The 23,354-nt window shown below is 40.7% G+C and overlaps 1 protein-coding gene across 1 annotated transcript in view; it reads right to left on the minus strand.

Moving 5' to 3' along the window:
- Positions 1-12,959: 12,959 nt before the first annotated feature.
- Positions 12,960-23,354, minus strand: part of LOC143280595 (receptor-type tyrosine-protein phosphatase epsilon-like) — a 56,808-nt gene continuing 46,413 nt past the window's right edge. Inside the window, exons 21-26 of the mRNA XM_076585306.1 lie at positions 22,900-22,973; positions 20,885-21,019; positions 19,161-19,295; positions 18,079-18,230; positions 16,351-16,486; positions 12,960-13,536 (exon numbers count right to left, since the gene is read on the minus strand). Coding sequence (XP_076441421.1) covers positions 13,480-13,536; positions 16,351-16,486; positions 18,079-18,230; positions 19,161-19,295; positions 20,885-21,019; positions 22,900-22,973 — 689 coding nt within the window. The 3' untranslated portion in view covers positions 12,960-13,479. The remainder of the gene's footprint in view (positions 13,537-16,350; positions 16,487-18,078; positions 18,231-19,160; positions 19,296-20,884; positions 21,020-22,899; positions 22,974-23,354) is intronic.

Genomic DNA, 23,354 nt, shown 5'->3' on the forward strand with positions numbered 1-23,354 from the left:
ACTGCACTGTGAACTCTTATTTTTTTCTATAGAAGTTGAGCACCTCAGTCCAGCCAGCACCATGTTAAATACCCAAGACTTATACCTGACAGAGCCAGTGGACTTGCTTCACATTCATCAACTTATCGCTTGATAAATAACATAAGAATCAAGGTTTAAGTTAATATTACTAAGCAATTCATCAACTGATCACTTCATAAATAACATAAGAATCAAGATTAAGTTAGTATTACTAAGCGATTCATCAACTGATCACTTCATAAATAAAACATAAGAATTAAGGCAATACAAAGTTCATAATCCAAAAATGAATCCTCCTTTTCAATGGATGCGTAGAAACTGAAAGTATGTCTACATTTTTTTAACATCAGAAGAAAGGTAATTTTTTTCAAGACAATATGCTGACACAAAGTATATATTTCTCAATTATGGATATATATGGTAATAACAATCTTTGATCAACCTCCCAATCAGTCTGTTCTTTGTGACAATGAAAATCTAAACTTGATGCATCATACAAAAATTCAAAATAATAAAATGATGTGTGTGGCAAAACCGTAATATGTATGGCATGTATTTTGTGATTATAACGATACCATATACACACACTAGAATAGACTGGGATGAACCAGCAAGAATGAAAACTAAGGCTGGTGTGCTAATCTTGTCTATACAATTTTGTGTGCAAAATCGCCTTTTTCTTGACCTGTACATTTCTTTTCCATATCAGTCTGGTGCTCACTAAGGACCTTTGATGCTTCACCGCAGTGTTGCTCTTTTTGTCAAAGTTCAAAATCAAATATTGTCTGCATTAATGCAAATGAAAACATGGTAAACCCAAACAAGGTGATGTACCCAAACTTATGAAGTCAGGTATCATATCAGGTTAACTGTAAATAGCTGGATGAACTTGAAACTTCAGCAAAAAAAATAATAAATCAAAAAAAAAAAAAAAAAATCACAAATTCAGTCAGAAGCATTCACTTCACAATCAAAACATCTTATCTGTAGTATATACAATACTTGATGAGATAAAGATCCCAGTGCTAATTCTATCATTACAATTCATGCAAATGCACATGCAATTTTCTAAGCATTTATATCACAGCCACCACAGTCTGAACCAACAACAAAACCAAATTCTGAGACGATACTGACCAATGAACAGAAAGGCTGAACAGCCAAAGCTCTTGTACAAAAATCAAATATATATTTAAGCACAAAAAAATGTACACTGTTAGCAAATACTTCAAAGACAGCTGACACCAATGAAATGTATATAAAAAATATATGTTAAAAATGTGGGTGGGGTGGAGACAAGGATACAGTGCAGAACAAAGTATTAGTTGGCACATCTGAGAATCCTTTACGGACAAGGTTTGATTTCAATGAAGAAAACAGAGGAATTCAAATTTGTGCATAGTACAAAAGCCAAAACCTACATGAGAGGAAAAAAAAACCCAAACACTTTTATTGGTGAAAAATCTTTGTTGTTCAAATTATTGATATTCTTATATGCTGTATTCTTCTGAGCAGAACAAAATCTAAAACAAGACTCCAGTAAGCATTGTACTGTAGTTTAGATAAATCAATTCACGGTAAGATGACAAAATCCTATCAGTTTTCCCCGGACCATAACTCATCTGAACACTGCATATGTGACAAACTTAACTACTGCGTTGAAGATTTTCTGTTCACACTATTCAGAGTGAGTGAATAAATAATCTAAAGCATATAATTATTTTGCATGGAAACGTATTGCTTAAAATTTTGTGGTCCCCTTAAATCATTTATTACCAATGGAATGGAATGATCTGAAGTGTTCTCAGAATATAATTTATATGGCAAATGGAATGATTTTCAAAAGCAAAAAATGAAACTTGAGATTCAAACAAATCCAGCTGAAAATGACAGTGCCAAAAATACAAAACAGGAACAAGTCAACCCTGTTCAGACCTGTACACAAATGATTGCACTTGCATTCTTGAATCACACTGCAGCTCAAAACTTCCCTCCAGCTCCCCCGAAACATTTTCAAAATTCCTTCCATCCTTTTCATCAAATGAAAACGTGTATGGCCGAATCTAACTTTTGACATAATAACAAAAAAGGCTGTGTGGGGATCTATAATGACACCTACAAATACAACAGTGACACAGAAATCCAGTCAGTCTGGTATCTATCAACCCAGAAAGACAGCAGGAATATGCTGCTTCACATTTTATGTCTGTCGACAACACACAGTCCAGTTAAGAGTACAGGCCCATGTTTGTGTGTGTGTGTGTGTGTGTTTGATCTTTATAACACCTCAAACTTCCGAAGAGGTTTGTTGGGGAAAAAACAAAAGAAACAAAACTTCCCACGCTTCCTGCAAAACTTCCCTTGTCCAGACACTTTTGAGACTAAATAGTCCTTGTGCATTCATATCTCTGAACACGTTTGATGGCAGATGCCAGGAACGCCAGCCCATGACCAACAGTGGAGATGTCTTTACCAGTGACAGATGACAGGTAAACCAACCTATGACCAACAGTGGATAGGTCTTTATTAACAACAGAAGCTCGGTAAACCATACTATGACCAACAGTGAAGAGCTCTATAACCAACAGTGGAGATATTTTTACTAAAATCAGATGCTAGGTAAAACCAAACTGTGACCAACAGTGGAGAGGTCTTTACCAATGACAGATGCCAGGTAAACCTAGCTATGACCACCAGCCAAGGTTCTTACCAACAACATGCTGGGTAAACCAAGCCATGACCAACAGTGGAGAGGTCTTTACCAATGACAGATGCCAGGTAAACCTAGCTATGACCACCAGCCAAGGTCCTTACCAACAACATGCTGGGTAAACCAAGCTGTGACCAACAGTGGAGAGGTCTTTACCAATGACAGATGCTGTGTAAACCAAGCTATGACCAACATTGCAAAGGTCTTTACCAACAACAGATGCCAGGTATACAAAGTCATGATCAATCTTGAGCTGACATAATTTACCCACTCTTGAATTAATCTACCAACTGATGCTCAGATCAAAACCTTCACAGCTGGAGAGGTGTGGTTCATGAGATGTTGTCGTTCTGCCTCCTAGTCATGCTACCCCATGCTTTGCATATATTTCAAATAAGCCAGTATCATTAATAACTGACAATGGTGCTTGTTAATTCCAAATTATCAAATGGATTTCCCAAATAAACAGCAATTGGGTAACAACAATGGCAAAAGAAAAATATCTTCAGAACGATTCAAATGTTAACAGATACTGACCACTTGAAAACATTGTGTTATTACCTGATACATGAGGTAAGACTAGATGAAAAGGAAGGCACAAATGTTCTGCAGCAGAAAAAAGGTTGACATTTAGATGCTTATCTCTGAAAGAAAAAAAAAAGAAAAGGAAAAAAGACTGCATGTTATTTGTGGACAAGCAAGAAATAGAAGAAAAAGAGATTTCATCAAGAATTATAAAGACCTGCAGACAATTATAAACTTGTTTTTCTATCACAACCACAAAAAGAGTGAAGCTTACATTGCAATGGTTGATCATTTTTGCAGGGTAAAAACAACTAGAGAACGTATTGTGCACTGCACTCAGTGGAGTAATACTGCTTGTTACATGCCAATTAATGATGATCTATGTGGAGTGAATGTTGCCAAAAAACACAATGGATAAACTTCAAGATAAGAGCAAGACTCAGAGATAGCAAAGCACGACAATAAATAACACTAAACATTCAAAACAGCTGTCAACAACCTTACGCAAATATAATCAAACTTTGAACAATCAATGCCCTATAAACACATCATGAAACATTCATAATAACTACAATATATTACAAGTGTAAAGAAATGGTAAATTGTATCAAAACATTATTCCCAACTGAAAGAAAATTTTTAAATGTGATTTTTTTTGTTCGTAGGGACTGCAGTGTTAGTCCTTCAAACGCTCCCGGTCACAAAGACAGATGCACACCTTACCCGTCAACGAACACTCCACACACTCACCACTCTGCACATGTACAACTACCAACAGACCAGCAGTTTATACAGCTGCAACATGACATGGCAAGTAGGTCAAGGTCAGAATATATACCATGCCTAACATGACATGGCAAGTAGGTCAAGGTCAGAAAACACACCACGCCTAAAGATCAGCATGTTTCAAACAATTACAAAATGTTCACTGCAATATTCAGTTTTGTTAGTCAAGTGCATCAGCCGTGTCACTTAATTTATGTTTGAAAAATGATAAATTTATTCACACACAAGATGCAGTGGTTTATAAGCCACAGATATAACCCATGACACCCTAGATGGTGTGAGTGGATGGATGAAGTAAGTAGTAAGTACAAATTAATATACACAAAAAAAAAAGAAAAAAAAAGGAACACAAGAAATGGATTTAAAAAAAAAAAGGTCGCCAAAATATCTACACTGTATTTTCCACAAAAAAGGTCACCAGTAATACTAGAGCTTCATAAAACTGTACATTTTCAAAAGGATGAGAAAATCCCAGAAGAGATGATGAACGGGCAGTTTCCAGTTGTGTCAACAGCATGTGAATCTATCAGCACACTTTGTTCAGCGACACAGGGTGTCTGACAGGGAACAGTTTCTCACTGACCATGCAAAACACTGCTGTTCACAGGCCTGGCATCTCAGACAACATCAAGATGGTGAACCTCAATGTTCATTCTTCTCTTTATACCAGTCCACTTATTGTATGGTTCTTTTCTACAGCCATCTGTGTCTCCTGGTGGGATATATTATATGTGTATGCTATAGCACACACACACACACACACACACACACATTATATGTATATTACATCTCTCTCTTTCTCGCTATATATGTGTGTGTGTGTGTAGTCACACTCGACCTGAATATTATTTTTAAATATCTTGAAAATGCATCATCATCTATGCCAGTCTCTATAATGAGAAAAAATATGCCTGAAAAGCAAAAAACTGAATCTGTCATGATTTCACAACCGAGTCACATACATTTCTTTAGAAACCTTGAAATTTGATGTAAAAAGGAAACTGTTTAAGTATCTGACCTTAATCATGTGGATATTTTGCTCAAAAGCAAATGCAGCTGTAACAACAATTACTTAAAACTGGTGGTCCATAAGGTATACGACCTTTCTGATACGACAGAAAGTAACCTTTTACATATGTCCATCCTAATCTAAATGCCACTTGGCACTTAATTTACATACAGCTACCCAAAACAAAGAATAAGGAGGATTTTGAACAGTCTGCAAGAATGACAGAATCACTCTTCTGGCTGTCTTGAATTTCTCTCTCATGTAACGTTTACATTTCGTTACAATATGAGGGCAATTTTTTATCTTTTATTTTTGAACAGGTGTGACACTGTTGTAGACCTTTCTGCTGCTGGCCAGCTATCACATTAATATTGATAATAATACTCATAATAACAATAACTGGCCATGAAAAAGGTTTGTTTGCCATCATCATGGTTTCTATTTGTACAAAAAACTCACTTTGTTCTAAACCAGAATGTACAGAAAGAAATAGAAATGAGAGGATAATTTTCTGTTTCTTCCCCCCCCCCCCCCCCCCCCTCATCAAAAATTTACATGACATTGCTCTGCTGATCTCTACTCCTATTTAGGGTGTACCTTACTTTGTAGACCTTGACAACTTCTTCTTCTTCTTCTGTGTTCATGGGCTGCAACTCCCACGTTCACTCGTATGTACACAAGTAGGCTTTTACGTGTATGACCGTTTTTACTCCGCCATGTAGGCAGCCATACTCCGTTTTCGGGAGTGTGCATGCTGGGTATGTTCTTGTTTCCATAACCCAACAAATGCTGACATGGATTACAGGATTTTTAAAGTGCGTATTTGATCTTCTGCTTGTGTATACACACGAAGGGGGTTCAGGCACTAGCAGGTCTGCACATATGTTGACCTGGGAGATCGTAAAAATCTCCACCCTTTACCCACCAGGCGCCATTACCGAGTGAAAGTCCAACGCTTTAACCACTCAGCTATTGCGCCCGTCAGACCTTGACAACGTATGTCCTTTTCTTTAAGGGGTGGAGATGGGTATGAGGCATACAGATCATCTTGGTCATGAAAAAAAATGATAAAACACAATGAGCAGATATCCACCATCCCCTACCCCCAACCAAATTCCTTTCAATCACTCGATCACACCCATTCTACCAAGAGTATGCCGGCATGTCCACACAGAGAAAACATGTATTCAGCATCACACCCACAGTATGACATATGGCAAGCAGTGAAGCAAGGTAACTATATAGAGACATTGAAGAGCAGTCAGGGATACAAGACTTTACACAGATGAGAAGAGAAGTTTGAGATGTGAGACTTTACACAGATGATAATATAGACAGAAGAGGAGTCTGAGATGTGAGACTTTACACAGATGATGATATTGACAGAAGAGGAGTCTGAGATGTGAGACTTTACACAGATGATGATATTGACAGAAGAGGAGTCTGAGATGTGAGACTTTACACAGATGATAATATATACAGAAGAGGAGTCTGAGATGTGAGACTTTACACAGATGATGATATTGACAGAAGAGGAGTCTGAGATGTGAGACTTTACACAGATGATAATATAGACAGAAGAGGAGTCTGAGATGTGAGACTTTGCACAGATGATATAGACAGAAGAGGAGTCTGAGATGTGAGACTTTACACAGATGATAATATAGACAGAAGAGGAGTCTGAGATGTGAGACTTTACACAGATGATGATATTGACAGAAGAGGAGTCTGAGATGTGAGACTTTACACAGATGATAATATAGACAGAAGAGGAGTCTGAGATGTGAGACTTTACACAGATGATGATATTGACAGAAGAGAAGTTTGAGATGTGAGACTTTACACAGATGATGAGATAGACAGAAGAGGAGTCTGAGATGTGAGACTTTACACAGATGATGAGATAGACAGAAGAGGAGTCTGAGATGTGAGACTTTACACAGATGATGACATAGACAGAAGAGGAGTTTGAGATGTGAGACTTTACACAGATGATGAGATAGACAGAAGAGGAGTTTGAGATGACAGACTTTGCACAGATGATGACACAGACATAAGAGGAATTTGAGATTAAGACTTTGTACTGATGATGATAAACAAATACGAGAAGGAATCAAGACTTTGCACAGAATACAATATGCAGAAACTGAAAGAGTTTATGATATGAACTTTGCAAATATGATGATACAGAGACAAAAGAGGTGTTAGGAATATGAGACTGTACACGGACAACAACATAAAGAGATCGAAGAGAGTCAAGAATATGAGATGTTACACAGATAATGAGGAGGAGTGATGATTTTCAAAGACGAGAAAGAAGAAAGACTTTGCACAGATGATATACAGGGAGACAGAAGAGGAATGGAGAAATAGACATAAAGAAGGAATGAAGAATAATGACAGTACTGATAGAAGATACAGAAAAACGTACAGACGAATAAATAGCTTCTGACAGACACACTGACAATCACTGATAACTGGAAAACTCATCATGCAGAGCAGCAATTACAGACATCAGACTGGAACAAGAAAATGAAAGGTGAATGAGTTGTTGTCAAAAACATCTGATGAATGAGAAAATGCAGATGAAGGAGATACAGATTACTTGTTCATCCTTGTTCACAAAGTGTAGAGTCAACTTTCCAGTCCCAGAGGCAGTGATTACTAGAACACCCCTGCCTGTGACTGCATTGGTTTTTACTTATTCGTATACAAAACAAAAAACAAGTCCCATAACCGTTCATGGCCATCAAGGCAGTGAATTCACACCCACTGTGTCTAGGGATCGGCATAGGAAGATGGGGCCCAGATTGTCTCCTCACGCCATTTTAACCTCCCCCCAACCAAAGTCAGGTATCCATTCACACCTGGGTCAGTGGAGTGTGGGAAATCAGAGTGAAGCGCCTTTCCCAAGGACACAACACCACGCTGAAATGAGGCCTTGTATTTCAGCCTTAAACCCTGGATCACTGGTGAACCCTGGATCACTGGTGAACCCTGGATAACTGGTGAACCCTGGATCACTGGTGAACCCTGATCACAGGTAAACACTGGGTCACTGGTGAACACTGGGTCACAGGTGAACCCTGGATCACAGGTGAACCCTGAATTACAGGTGAGCCCTGGATCACTGGTGAGCCCTGGATCCACTGGTGAACCCTGATCACGGATGAACACTGGGTCACAGGTGAACCCTGATCACTGGTGAACACTGGATCACAGGTGAACACTGGATCACTGATCACTGGTGAACCCTGGATCACTGGTGAACCCTGGATCACTGGTGAACCCTGAACCCTGGATCACTGGTGAACCCTGAACCCTGGATCACTGGTGAACCCTGGATCACTGGTGAACCCTGGATCTCAAGTCCAGCACCAACCCACTCTCCCACAGTGCTTCTACAAGAATAAAACTTTCACCACATTCAAAGCTGAACCCCCATGACACGCTTATAAAAAGATGTACAGGTTAGGTCAAAGACGCAGAGAAAACAAAGAGACTGTACAAAAATAAAACAATTCAAAATAATTATATTTCTAAGTAGTCAGTACACTATACAGCGATTATCACATGTCTATTCTACAAGCGTATAAGCGAGTAGATTTGTATAAAAGCATTTCATGAAAGCACACAAAAGAACCCACATGAAAGCACAAAGAACAAAGAAACAAGCCAGCAAAATCAACAATCACGCAGCAAAAAAACAGGAGAACATCAAATCAATTCTCCTGTGCAGTCTGTTGTGCCAGGTCTCGCAGTCAGCTGGTCGTTTCTGAAGCCAGTTCAGGCCGCGGAATGAACATGATAAATAATAATAACAACAATGAATCATTTCTATACAGTGCATGTTCTTATGTAACACACGTCAATGCACAGTACACACACACACACACACACACACACACACATAGAGGTGGATCAGGATTGGGATTAAATACACTGCTGTGGCAATGGTAGCAATGAACTTGGGAGACTGCATGTAAATGGATTTTTTTTCCTTTTAAGGAGAAATCAGAGGACACTTGTAAGTTTTGCAAATGGGGACAGTCTCAGCATCCCTTGAAAACTTTTTTTCTTTTTTTTTTTTGCTAGTGGTGGGAAACAACACACAGCCAGGGAACTGATGACGGCCACCCTAAATGCTGCAGTGGTTCTGGCACTGATGACTTCTTTGAGCTGGTTCCATTCTCTTACTGTTTTTTACAAAAAGTTCTGTTTGCTGAAGGGAATCACAAAGCCTTTGCTGTTCTTGACTGTTCTTTCTGCTTTCTCAGATTCATAATCCCTGTATATTGTTCATTTGGATCTTCTGCTGGTCTTACTTGATTTGCTGGTGTCAGGAAAATTTCTGGTGATAAGGCTGGAATTTATCCACGATCCCATATAAGGTAGTGATCCTATATACGGTGGTGGGGTGGAAGAGTCTACAGCATTCCTCCAGGAGTGGTAGGACACAATGCATTTCTACCACCCACACTCAAAAACAGCCATCCACACACACAACCTATACAAAGCGAAGGAAATGCTTGGTAAAATAAAAGCATCTTGAGATTGATTTCAAATTCACTCAGTTGGAGAATTATGCAAACTGGATGGAAGCGAGTTCTAAATTATTGGTGGAGCTGAGCTAAAAACATGTTTTATGAACTTTTGTTTGTTTAAATGAAAAGCTGAAGCCAAATGATCTTCAGTTAGGACAGACAGCATCTTTCAAGACCCTTCATAAAGGATGATATCAGAATAATGAGGGTTCCTCATGCTCCTTCATTACTGTTCACTTTTAGTCAAGAAAGTGAACCATTGGTGTTCGAAAATTAATTGTGGAGTTGGCAACTGGCAACTCTGTGTGTGTGTGTGTGTGTGTGTGTGTGTGTGTGCGCATGTGTGTACAATCAAGGCCAAAACCATGGGTTTTCTGATGACAAGTTATGAGAGTCATTGCTAGGACAGGACTCAAAGAACTGTGGATAAGAAAAACACCAAGATGGAGTTAACAACCTGTGAGATTCAGCAAAAAAGTCTGAACACATTCTCTTATTTCTATCTGGCAGAGTTGGGGAAACATAATTCCACATTCTTCTCAACAACAGAACATACCTGAAATGTGCGCATTCCCACCAACATATAACACACATTCCCACCAACATATAACACATAACACACATTCCCACCAACATATAACACACACTCCCACCAACATATAACACATAACACACATTCCCATCAACATATAACACACATTCCCACCAACATATAACACACATTCCCATCAACATATAACACACATTCCCATCAACAGAAACGTGCACACAGTCCCACCAACAACACACACGTTCCCAGATACATAAACACACACCCACACAGACAGACACACAGACAAAGGAACCAACTAGCACAGGGATGTCTGTCGACACGCTGGTCATGGCAGCAGTTGGCCAGCAAGCTGGCCGTCATCCCACATCCTTAATGCTGCATGGCGTGCAACACAACACAGCAAGAACCCACAACACAACAAACTGACCACTCCTTTCATCAACAACCGCAGAGGTCAACTTCACTAACAAAAACTACTTCTTTACAACAGTTGCACAAGATCAACAAGTATGCCCGCTATGACATGGTGGGGGAAACGAGGAAAAAATACACTCTTCTCCCAATGATTCAACTACACAGCTGAATTGTCAGACATTTCACTGCAAGAATGAAATTTCAAAAACAACAACATCTACAGGTGTCCGGACATTTGTAAAAGTTGAAAAACAACAAGAACAAAAAAGAAGTAAACTGACTTAATTGCTGATATTCTGAGCTCTGGTGCTGACGTTCCACAGCAGAGAGACTGAGGAGAAAGGCCCAAAGCCAGACAGACAGACAGACCAGTGACAGACTTGACCTGTGTGCAGTGTGGGGAGGACTGTCTCTCCTGTACTGGCCGGTCCAGCCACGTCCTTTTCTTCTTCTGTGTTCACTCGTATGTACACGAGTGGGCTTTTACGTGTATGACCGTTCTTTACCCCGCCATGTAGGCAGCCATACTCCGTTTTCGAGGGTGTGCATGCTGGGTATGTTCTTGTTTCCATAACCCACCGAATGCGGACATGGATTACAGGATCTTTAACGTGCGTATTTGATCTTCTGCTTGCATATACACACGAAGGGGGTTCAGGCACTAGCAGGTCTGCACATATGTTGACCTGGGAGATCGTAAAAATCTCCACCCTTTACCCACCAGGCGCCGTCACCGTGATTCGAACCCGGGACCCTCAGATTGACAGTCCAACGCTTTAACCACTCGGCTATTGCGCCTGTCCCAGCCACGTCCAAACGCTGCAGCAATCACCACCCACCCACAGCACGATTCCACAGTTTCCCCAAGACTGACGGATACCTTCTTCTCACTCCTTTCCTTACCTGTACTCTCTCTCTCTCTCTCTCTGTATCTTCTGTCTGTCACTCACTCATTTGATTGAAGAAGAGCCTGTGGCTCGACATGTTGCCTCTTTTATCTCATGTGAGTCGACTTTAACCACGATTATTTTAGTCTACCTCTTACTGACAGATACCTAACCAGGGTTCTGATGCTGTGCATTCTGTCACCAGCATGGAAGTCTGACACTCTGACCAGAACATCAACCACCATGCACGTCACATGCAAACAAATCAAATCAGCATAATGAAAGACAAAACCTCTTGCCGCAGACTCAAGCTAAAAAACAGAAAAAAGAGCAATCAAGTAAAGCTGATGTTAAGTTCAGGTCACCTGAACAAAGACTGCACTGTGTGACCTGTCACTAGTGTTTCCCACACAACTTGAACACAAGATCCTGCTCTCACGTCTAAAGAACATTGAGCTGGAAATATATTTCATCTCCAGTCACTCTGGAATCAGAATGGAATGTAAACTTGAAAACGAAACAAAGTGTTCATTAAAAAAAGAAAAAAAAGAAAAGAAAAATGACCTCATCTCCTGCAGTATCTGTCCCAGAATTATAATTCCTGGTGTGCAGAGGACAGCTGGCGAGACTGACTGGAGGACATTCTGCACATCAGTGTCTGACACAATCTGGCAACATAATCCTGCTCCCCCCCCCTCCCCACCTCCAATTCATCTTTTGTTCTTTTCAACATTTTGAGCTTGATCAAAATCCAATCTGACATCAACACCCAGTAACAAATTCTCTCAAATAATTCTGATCATCACTGGTTCTGTCAACACACCACCACTCTCCCCAACTGTGACCAATGCTGAATCATTTCATACATTCTAAACAAATCAAAAGCTACATGGGAAACCCTTCAATCTGATCCACACAACTTCCGTACTTTCAAACTGTAACCCAGAGATAATAACACATTAATAACAGCCTTTAACTTACTGAATCCAAATTTGTTTTTGGATCTACACATCAACACTCACAAAAATACCCTGCACATTCAGCTGACTCAACATCAGGCCTGTAGCAAGCTGACGATGCATCCAATCAATGTTCCTGAAGATGTGAGCTGCTGTTGACAGGCCCACTGACCACAGCTCATTACACTGACTGCTAAAGGGGGCCTTCAGTGCCGTGTTTTAAGACACCCACTGATGTGTGTGTGTCTGATCCAGCCGACACAACTAACACGCTTATGTCACGTCCCCCCACTCTCCTTCACTGGATGACTGATCATGAATCTGAATGTCATCACTGGATGATGTTTGTATCTCTGAATGTCATCACTGGATGATGTTTGTATCTCTCAATGTCATCAGTGGATGATGTTTGTATCTCTGAATGTCATCAGTGGATGATGTTTGTATCTCTGAATGTCATCAGTGGATGATGTTTGTATCTCTGAATGTCATCAGTGGATGATGTTTGTATCTCTGAATGTCATCAGTGGATGATGTTTGTATCTCTGAATGTTGTCAATGGATGATGTTTGTATCTCTGAATGTCATCACTGGATGATGTTTGTATCTCTGAATGTCATCACTGGATGATGTTTGTATCTCTGAATGTCATCACTGGAAGATATTTATGTATCTAAATGATACTGTCCTTGTCTCTGAATGCAGTCAATGGGTGGTGTTCATATCTCTGAATGTCGATGTTCATATTTCTGAACGCAGTCACCAGATGATGTTCATATCTCTGAACGATGATGTTCACATTTCTGAATGCCAGCACTGGATGATGTTCACATATGTGAATGCTGTCACTGGATGATGTTGATGAATGTGAATGATATATCTTCATCTCTCTGAACGATGTTACTTGATGACAAAGTTCATCTCTCCAAAATAATGATGTTCATGTCTGAGTGACGTCACCTGAAGACACTGTTCCTAGCAGTAGATGACACCACCTGAAGACATTGTTCTTGTCAGTGGACGACGGTGCCGATGCCTCTGGACGTGCATCTTCACGTCACCCTGCCTGCGTCACTCCAGGCTGTCCAGGTACTCCAGAACCGCCTGGTACAAGAACTGGTACTGCTCCTGTTCAAATGTCAGCATGCACCAGTCAGCTGTTTTTCTTTCTTTATATCCATTTTTTGTTTTTGAAACAAAATTAACCATTGCCTGAAAAAAAATAATCCATCAAAAAAGTCTGTACATCCATTTCATGTCACTCAATTATAGCTACCGTAAAGTTCGGTCTATAAGCCGCGGGAGTGTCACGTTCTCGTCTATTCTTAGCTGCCCTTCAACTCACCAAAATCATGATTTCTGTCCATGAATTTTTGGATGAGCTTCAGGATAGTGTGCTAACTGTTCACATTATAATAATTATTTTGTATGTGGTTAACAAAGAGGGTTTTTTGTTTGTTCATTTGTGTGTTTATTTATTTATTTTTTTTTTCAAAGCAGATGTGGTGTAGTGTATATGGATCAGACAGACACCTCCTTGAAACTGATAAAAACAACAACCGATTTTAAACACAAAGTTTGATTTAATGTAATTTCAATCCTTTTTCTTTTTCGTACATACTGTATCTTCCTAAAGCAATCTTATTTTGGCTTCCACAAAACCCCAAAACACATTTTTTCAACAGTATGACTTAATGAAATTATTCCTGTCATCACTGTAATCCCATCATGCCCAAATATCCACAAACATACACACAAATACATGGAGAACAGAAATGGAATAATTGCTGTTATCGCTATACTAAATCCACACACATACACACAAATACATGGAGAACAGAAATGGAATCATTCCTGCTATCACTGTAGTACATCCAAGACTGCATACGCCATGGTTTGTTGAAAATTAAGCATCATTTCACCATGCCCCCTAGAAGGAAACTATGCAAGTTCTCCTTACGTGGTCCTTAATTTTTTGTGAACCCTGTAGTATCATTCCTTCACATCAACACCCCCCTCACACACACCCTCCCCCCAAAAAGTGCAAGGTGAAAAACAAACAAAAAGAAAAAGTGGCACAAAAGACAAAAAAAGCAACAAAAATTCATAATAATAATAATAATAATAATAATAATGGTATTTATATAGCGCTGGATCTTGTGCAGAGACAAATCAAAGCGCTTTCGCACCAGTCATTCACACGCACGCATAACTCTAATACTGCAGAAACTAAAGACAAGGAAGGGCAGGCAAGGGAGGCTATTTTGGGAAGAGGTGGGTTTTAAGGCCAGACTTGAAAGAGCTGAGTGTGGAGACTTGACGAAGCGAAAAAGGAAGTTCATTCCAATCGCAAGGTCCAGAAACAGAGAAAGAACAGCGGCCAATAGTCGAGTGTTTGAATCTGGGTATGCGTAAACAGAGTGGATCCGAGGCCGATCGTAGTGAGCGAGATGGAGTGTAGAGGTGAAGGCAGCCGCAGAGATAGGAAGGGGCAGTTTTGTGAATGCATCTATAACATAGAGTGCTGATCTTGTACTTTATTCAGTGTGAGACAGGGAGCCAGTGGAGATGTTGCAAAAGAGGAGTGATGTGCTCAGATCTTTTCTTTCTGAGGACGAGTCGGGCAGCAGAGTTTTGTATGCGCTGAAGGGGCTGAATGGATGAAGCAGGCAGACCAGACAATAAAGAGTTACAGTAGTCAAGGCGAGAGAGAATGAGAGAAACGACAAGTCTAGATGTTGCGTCAGTGGATAGATATTTCCGGACGGCACTGATGCGTCGCAGTTGACAGTAGCAGGACTGACATGTCTGACTGATAAATTTTTGCATGGACAGTGTATTGTCAAGGACAACACCGAAGTTCCTGACTGAATGATGACACTAAAACAAAATGTTAGCAAAACAAAGCTTTCAATAAACTGAGGTCACAAACAATGACACACAAACACTGACACAAAGACGTGAGCAACACTAGCAAAGCTTTCGATGAACTGAGGTCACAAACAATGACACACAAACACTGACACAAAGACGTGAGCAACACTAGCAAAGCTTTCGATGAACTGAGGTCACAAACAATGACACACAAATATTGACACAAAGACGTGAGCAACACTAGCAAAGCTTTCGATGAACTGAGGTCACAAACAATGACACACAAACACTGACACAGAGACGTGAGCAACACTAGCAAAGCTTTCGATGAACTGAGGTCACAAACAATGACACACAAACACTGACACAAAGACGTGAGTGACACTAACAAAGCTCTCGATGAACTGAGGTCACAATGACACATAAACAGTGACACAGAGATGTGAGCGAAACTAACAAAGCTTTTGATGAACTAAGGTTATACAGAATGATGCACAAACACTGACACAGAGATGTGAGTGACACTAACAAAGCTTTCGATGAACTGTGGTCTAAAAGAATGACACACAAACACTGACACAAAGACGTGAGCGAAACTATCAAAGCTCTTGATGAACTGAGGTTATACAGAATGACACACAAACACTGACACAGAGACGTGAGCGAAACTAACAAAGCTTTTGATGAACTGAGGTTATACAGAATGACACACAAACACTGACACAAAGACGTGAGAGACACTAACAAAGCTTTCGATGAACTGAGGTTATACAGAATGACACACAAACACTGACACAAAGACGTGAGAGACACTAACAAAGCTTTCGATGAACTGAGGTCACACAAAATGACATACAGATACAAAGACGTCACCCCCCACCCACCTCTTACTGTTCATCCCCCTCCCCATCTCCCAAGTGCACAAACATTTTTTTTCCTCCCCCCCCCCCCCCCCCCCCCCCCCACCCCCACCGTCTAATATTACTTTCACTTTCAAATATTAATTTCAACAGTGAAAAGATGTCAAACTGAAGAAAGAAAATATACAAAGACATGAGCGACACTGACAAAGCTTTCGATGAACTGAGGTCGGTGGACGCGGATCTGTTTCAGGGTCTGGTAGACGTCCACCTCCAGATCCAGCTCCAGTCGCTCCAAGATCAGAGACACGGCCACCAGGATACCGCTTTTACTGGCACCGTTCCTGATACAGTACCAACACAACACAATCAGAGATACCAAGCCCTGTCAAATGTTTGTAGGAACAATCAGGAAATTTGGTAGAAACATTTTGAGTATGGTAGGAACACTCAGACTCTGCACCACATCAGTAAACGTACAATTTATCTACAATGCATACAAACACTTGGGGCTACCTGCAACATGGTGTAACTCTGAACTGCTACGGTTAAGCTGATTGGTCCACTCAATGCTGTTTCAATGTAAACACGCACACAATTAGCTAAGCATTATCATGAGACACCAAGTGACTGCCCTGGCCTCATGATCGATGGGTCCAGAGTATATGGGTAATGTCATGACAGGAAAGCATGTGATCATGCTATACAGTCGAAAATGAACTTGTTGGAACAGTTTTGATGTTGGCTAACATTGGAACAAAGTGCGACTGAGCAAAATACAGCAAAAATCGTAATAGTTTGCATCTCTGAACAATACATCATCTTCACTCGTTCAACTGGAAATTAACAAAAATTGTGCATCCACGGGCTTGTCGCTCACACCACACACTATCAGCACCATCTCAGCCCACAGCGGAATTCAAAGCACACAAAACATGACCAAAGGTTGGACCAAACAATCAAAAAACCCAACACATATAAAAAACAAACAAGAATTACAACACAGTGGCTTGATTTGCCACACCCCCTCGAACCCCTCTCCACTTCATGTTCTCCCCCAAACATACACACAAACACTAAAAAAGAAAAATATAAAATAACATGTATTTTAAGAAACACAATTTCAGAATGAGAAACACTTCTGTAAAATCATTGCAAATTGTTAAATGGCAGGTTTGGTACTCAAGAAAAACGACCCAAACAAAATAACACAGCATTCTAGTATGCAGGTTGCATGTCCATCTCTATAAATGTATGTATATTTAAGTATAGTTTATTTTATGTATTTATGTACACATGTATGTATGTTTGAATGTATATATCTTCGTATGTATGTACACATGCATGTATGCATGCATGTATGTATGTCTGTCTGTCTGTCTGTTAGTATGTACCTATATATGTTCATATGTATATATGCATGCAATTATATATGTATGTCCATATGTATGCATGTATATATGCATGCACGTATGCATGTCTGTAGGTCTGTATGAAAAGAGGACATGAAACGACCTTCTTCTTCTTCTTCTTCTGCGTTCGTGGGCTTCAACTCCCACGTTCACTCGTATATGCGAGTGGGCTTTTTACGTGTATGACCGTTTTTACCCCGCCATGTAGGCAGCCATACTCCGCTTTCAGGGGTGTGCATGCTGGGTATGTTCTTGTTTCCATAATCCACCGAACGATGACATGGATTACAGGATCTTTAACGTGCGTATTTGATCTTATGCTTGCGTATACACACGAAGGGGGTTCAGGCACTGGCAGGTCTGCACATATGTTGACCTGGGAGGGAGATCATAAAAATCTCCACCCTTTACCCACCAGGCGCCGTCACCGTGATTCGAACCCGGGACCCTCAGATCGAAAGTCCAACGCTTTAACCATTCGGCTATGGCACCCGTCATGAAACCACACAACAATCAGCACTGACATGCAGTGGATGGTGACGGGCCCCTTGCCGTTCTGCTTGTACCAGTCGTTGACCATGCGGTGCAGTCGCAGCAGGGAGGTGACCGCGTTGGGCAGAGACTGGTAGTCGGGCCAGGGCTTGAACATGAACTGCTTCACCGCCCGCTCCTCCCCCTGCACACACAGGCAACACGGTGTGCTGGGTTTTTCAGAAAGAGCGAAAGAAAGAAAGAAAGAAAGAAAGAACGAACTACAAAAGCTAAAGAGTTCTGCAACTGGTTTACTCTGGAGTTGATGAAGAGAGACAGACGCCTTGCTGTTACAGATGATGATGATGATGATGATAAACAGCATTCGTACAGCGCATTTCTCTCAGTAAATTCAGACTTAATGCGCTGGCAATCATCCATTCACACGCAGCAACGCCTGAAAATGACCAACAATACTCAACCATACACAACACACACACACACACCTATGAGCAGAAAACAGCTCAAATCAACAATGGAGAAAAAACAACACAAAAACGCCTTACAGAGCAGATGGGTTTTTGGCTGTGAACAGAGGGAGCAAAACAGATGGGTTTTTGGCTGGGAACAGAGGGAGCAGAGCAGATGGGTTTTTGGCTGGGATTTGAACAGAGGGAGCAGAACAGATGGGTTTTTGGCTGGGAACAGAGGGAGCAGAGCAGATGGGTTTTTGGCTGGGAACAGAGCAGATGGGTTTTTGGCTGGGATTTGAACAGAGGGAGCAGAACAGATGGGTTTTTGGCTGGGATTTGAACAGAGGGAGCAGAGCAGATGGGTTTTGGGGCTGGGATTTGAACAGAGGGAGCAGAGCAGATGGGTTTTGGGGCTAGGATTTGAACAGACGGAACAGATGGGTTTTTGGCTGGGATTTGAACAGAGGGAGCAAAACAGATGGGTTTTTGGCTGGGAACAGAGGGAGCAGAGCAGATGGGTTTTTGGCTGGGAACAGAGGGAGCAGAGCAGATGGGTTTTTGGCTGGGATTTGAACAGAGGGAGTGCTGCTGGTTGGTGCCCAACAGGCAGTGAATTCCAGAGGAGCTGTTTTCAGACAGATGACAGCAAACAGTGCGCTCACCCTGCCGTGGTGACTGAGCTTGAAGATACGCAGGGTGACGTCGGGGTCCACGTCTGAGGATGACAGCAGCTCCACACTGAGGGGGCCGTGCTCCTCCGTGTACCCATACTCCTCGGGCCAGTACAGCGCACACGACTGCAACATGGCACACCAACAGTCACTGATCCACAAATCGGACACGCTTTATAAGGGAGGTCACTAGCCACATCTCCTTTTGATTCACCTCTACACTCCATCTCGCTCTCTATGATCAACTTCGGATCCACTCTGTTTAGGCATATCCAGATTCAAACACTCCACCGTTCTTTCTCTGTCTCTGGACCTTGCATTTGGAATGAACTTCCTCTTTCAAATCATCAGGTCTCCGCACTCAGCTCTTTCACGTCTGGCCTTAAAACCCACCTCTTCCCAAGACAGCCTCCCTCCCTTGATCTCTTCTTTGTCTTCAGTTTTAGAGTCATGCATGCGTAAAAATAAATGGTGTGAAAGCACTTTTATTGGTACTGCAGAAGATTCAGCGCTAAATAAATACTATCATCATTATTATTATTTCTCTGCATAAGTGGGGAGTAGTAGTTTTGCACAGGACAGTACTATCAGACACTTACCGGAGTCTGCACCAGTGGGTCATGGTTAAGTAGGTGTAAATAAATACTTATTTCATAAAAAAAGAGGATAACATTATGACTTTCAATAGATTCCTTGCAACGTTGGTACACTTCATAATAAAGACATACCATTCTGATTTTGGTTAATTTTCATTAAAAAGTCGTGTCAAATTCATGACACAAAATAATACTGTCTTGTGCTTTTTGAAAAGTGAAGAATAACAGAAATGTATTGACTACTCATAACAGACAGTCAGACAGTCCATACAGAGTCCTTTGACACATGCTTCCATATGAAAGAAATCTCCTTCCTTGAGTTTCACAACACAGTGCCACGACTTCCGAAGAGCAGTGCCAATTTCCTATACACTGTCGCTGTTGTTACTGGCCTTCCACCATAAAGCAAGGCTCAACGCTCTGCATATTTTAGAAACTGACATTAGCTTACAGTTGACCAACAGCAAATCGAGAGCTGTATGATCAATGGTTTCTCCACTGAAATGGGAATTCATTCACAGCTTAGTCTTTTGTGAAGGAGTGTGACTCTCAAACTAGGAGGCAAGATTGCACTGGCTCTTGGAGATGAAGCCTTGGGAGCTAGCTGGCCTTTGGGAACTATCCCAGTGCTGACTGTCCTAAAGCCCTCTTGGCCGAGAGAGTGGGGATTAACTTGGGCACTCTCCACTATAATCAAATTCTAGCCCAGATAGTCAGAACAGCAGTTGCCTCCTCTGCTGTTCTGATGGTCATAGTCGGACATGACTGACTATCATACCATAAAGTAAGACTTATTTCAAGACTGCTCCCAAGGTCAGCAGAACTGGTTCTTACAAAAAAGGTCTTAAAATATAAACTGTCAGTCTGATCAAAGAATTGGTATCATACTCATAGCTAAACAACACTGGGTTTTGTTCCCCCAACCATGCAGCACATTTCTACACATAGGCTACTGGTCATTATGTCAACACATCTTTTTCTCTTTCATAATTTTGCAGGATCTATCTCTCTGAAAATTACAAATTTCCACCTAAAATAGACAATCAACAATTTGGTAATTGAAGAGCAGACAACGATCAACAGACCTGTACACACACACACATGGACATGATGCATTACCTTATCATTTCTGTCAAATTCGTTAAGCATGACAATGGCGTCAGAGTTGTAATCATACAGCATGCGCCAGAAATCGGCCACAGTGTTTGGGAGTGGCATCTGCGTCACAAGGAAGCGATCCTTCTGCGTGTAGCCCTGAAACAGAAGCATTCTGTAAGCCTCCAACAGGGACTCTCCAAACACACCACTGGGTACAATCACAGAAATGGTTGTGACAGATGGTTTCTGATCAACACTTCCACACGGACTTTCTGTGAAGTAAATTCTAGCTCACTGATGATTTACCGAGGATCTTCAGTTACTAACAGAACACAATCGGTTACTGTACAAATAGAGCACCCCGTTCAGTTTGTCACTGACCAAACAATTGGTTAATGTAAAAAATACAACACCCTGTTCAGTTTGTCACTGACAAAACACAATCAGTTAACATACAAATACAATACCCTATTCAGTTTGCTCAAATGATTTTTATGACAAGATACTCACACAAAATACAAATGTGGATCTGGAGCTTTGTTCACTTTTGCTACGTCCACCAATTCCACGCGGGGTTCACACTGCTTTAATCCCTTACTGCAGAACCTAGGTGATATGGCATTAGTATAGTGCCAGTTTGAAGTGCAGTTACTTTTTTGTGTAGTTATTTGATGAAGTAACTGATTTTGATTAACAAAGGCAACATAATCCTATGAGGAAATAGACCAGATACAGAATGGTGACTGACACCTTGACCTGTAAAGCTTAGTCTTCTCCCAGTGAGCTGGCAGCCCCTCACTAACAAGTATACTCGTAAACAGTAATCAAGAAGTTAAATCTTGACGTTCAACAACAAAGGTGGTAAGACCACCGGAGACAAATCTAACAGTGACAAGAACAGTCTGCATGCCCCCTCTGTGGAGGGATCACCCCAGGTTCTTCCCTTACCACCAGCACAGCTTTCTCTACACCCAGGCAGTCATTCAGAACACCACCCTAACTGCCTTGATGCATTACCGCTTCACGGTTTTATCACTGAGAGCAAGCAAGAATCAAGAATCAAGGATATTTAATCTTTTCACCCCTTTTGGGGCATAGAGGATATTATGTAACAGCAACAGTATTTTATACCGCCCCTTCTGGGGCATGGAGGATATTATGTAACAGCAACAGTATTTTATACCAAAATTAAACATAAAAAATTAAATTAACATAATCAGAAACAGAATACAAACCATATGAAACACAACATACATGATGATAGTATTTTTCTGGTATCAAACCTCAGGATAGATCAGACCACGTTGCTCATCTTTGCAACAGTACTTAAGTTTAACCAAACTGTCTTGGCTGCATGAAATAAATTACACAGAAAGCCTCTTCCAACAAGAAAAATTAAACAATCGTTGGCCTTTTTTTCGCTGACGTTGTATTGCAACGATCTGACTGAAGCCTCTAATGTTACACACAATCAAAAACAAGAACAAAAACCACAAAAATTTCATCTTTTCTGCTGGTCAGACTTTAAAACTGGTATGGCATTAAACTGACATAAAGGTTAGATCCTTGTCCTGACATTTTCTGCACAAAGTTTGATATTCTGTATCAGTCGATGCTTATCTTCCTGTCTTTGCCAAATCTTTATCCAACAAGACATTTTGATTAGAATCACAGCTCCACAGAATTACTATTACATAAAATCTGTTGCAAGCGACAAAAAAGCCAAATTTATTTATTACTATCCATAAAGCCAAACTAATTTACTATTATTTCATATTCATCACATACAAAAACAATAACTGCACAGTACAAAAAAAAGTGCTTAACACAGGATTAATGTACAAAACGATAGGAGAGCAAATGATAAGAATGATTATAATAATATCCCTTTCTGTTATTCCGTGGGTTATCTCAAACACTTAAACCCTGAAGTTCTTCAGAACTCTTTTCACACAAACTCTAAACTTTTCCTACCTCTCAGAAAAAAAACAACTTTCACACGAGCAAACTGACTAAACACCAAGTGTCTGACTCACCGACAGGAATATTGCATTGATGTAGTCATTGCAGCCGTCAATAGGAGTGTACAGAAACGGCCGACTTCGATTGGCTGGAAGCAAGACAGTGACAGAGAGATTAGATCCTAATGTTTATAACTATCTTCATAAACTGGCCATCATGATTAAAGCTTTATAATCAAACTTTTGAATTATCATGACAAAATGAACATCATGCTTATCCATTCCAGACAAATGTTATGGCTACTTTCATGTTGGAAACTCAGACAGATTTCAGTTTCAGAGACTCAATAAATGATTTTCATGAACAGTGCTCCAAACATATCCATTTTCAAATCCCACAGTCAATACAAACCTGGCACATTAATTCCTTGACTGCTGAATCTTGGTGAAATGAGTTTGAAAGGCAGTCGCTACTTTTTGTGTATTTACCAGGTCCAGTGTGCAGCATGCACACGTAAAAGAACCCACAG

This window comes from Babylonia areolata, chromosome 3 (assembly GCF_041734735.1).
Source record: "Babylonia areolata isolate BAREFJ2019XMU chromosome 3, ASM4173473v1, whole genome shotgun sequence".
NCBI lineage: Eukaryota > Metazoa > Mollusca > Gastropoda > Neogastropoda > Buccinidae > Babylonia > Babylonia areolata.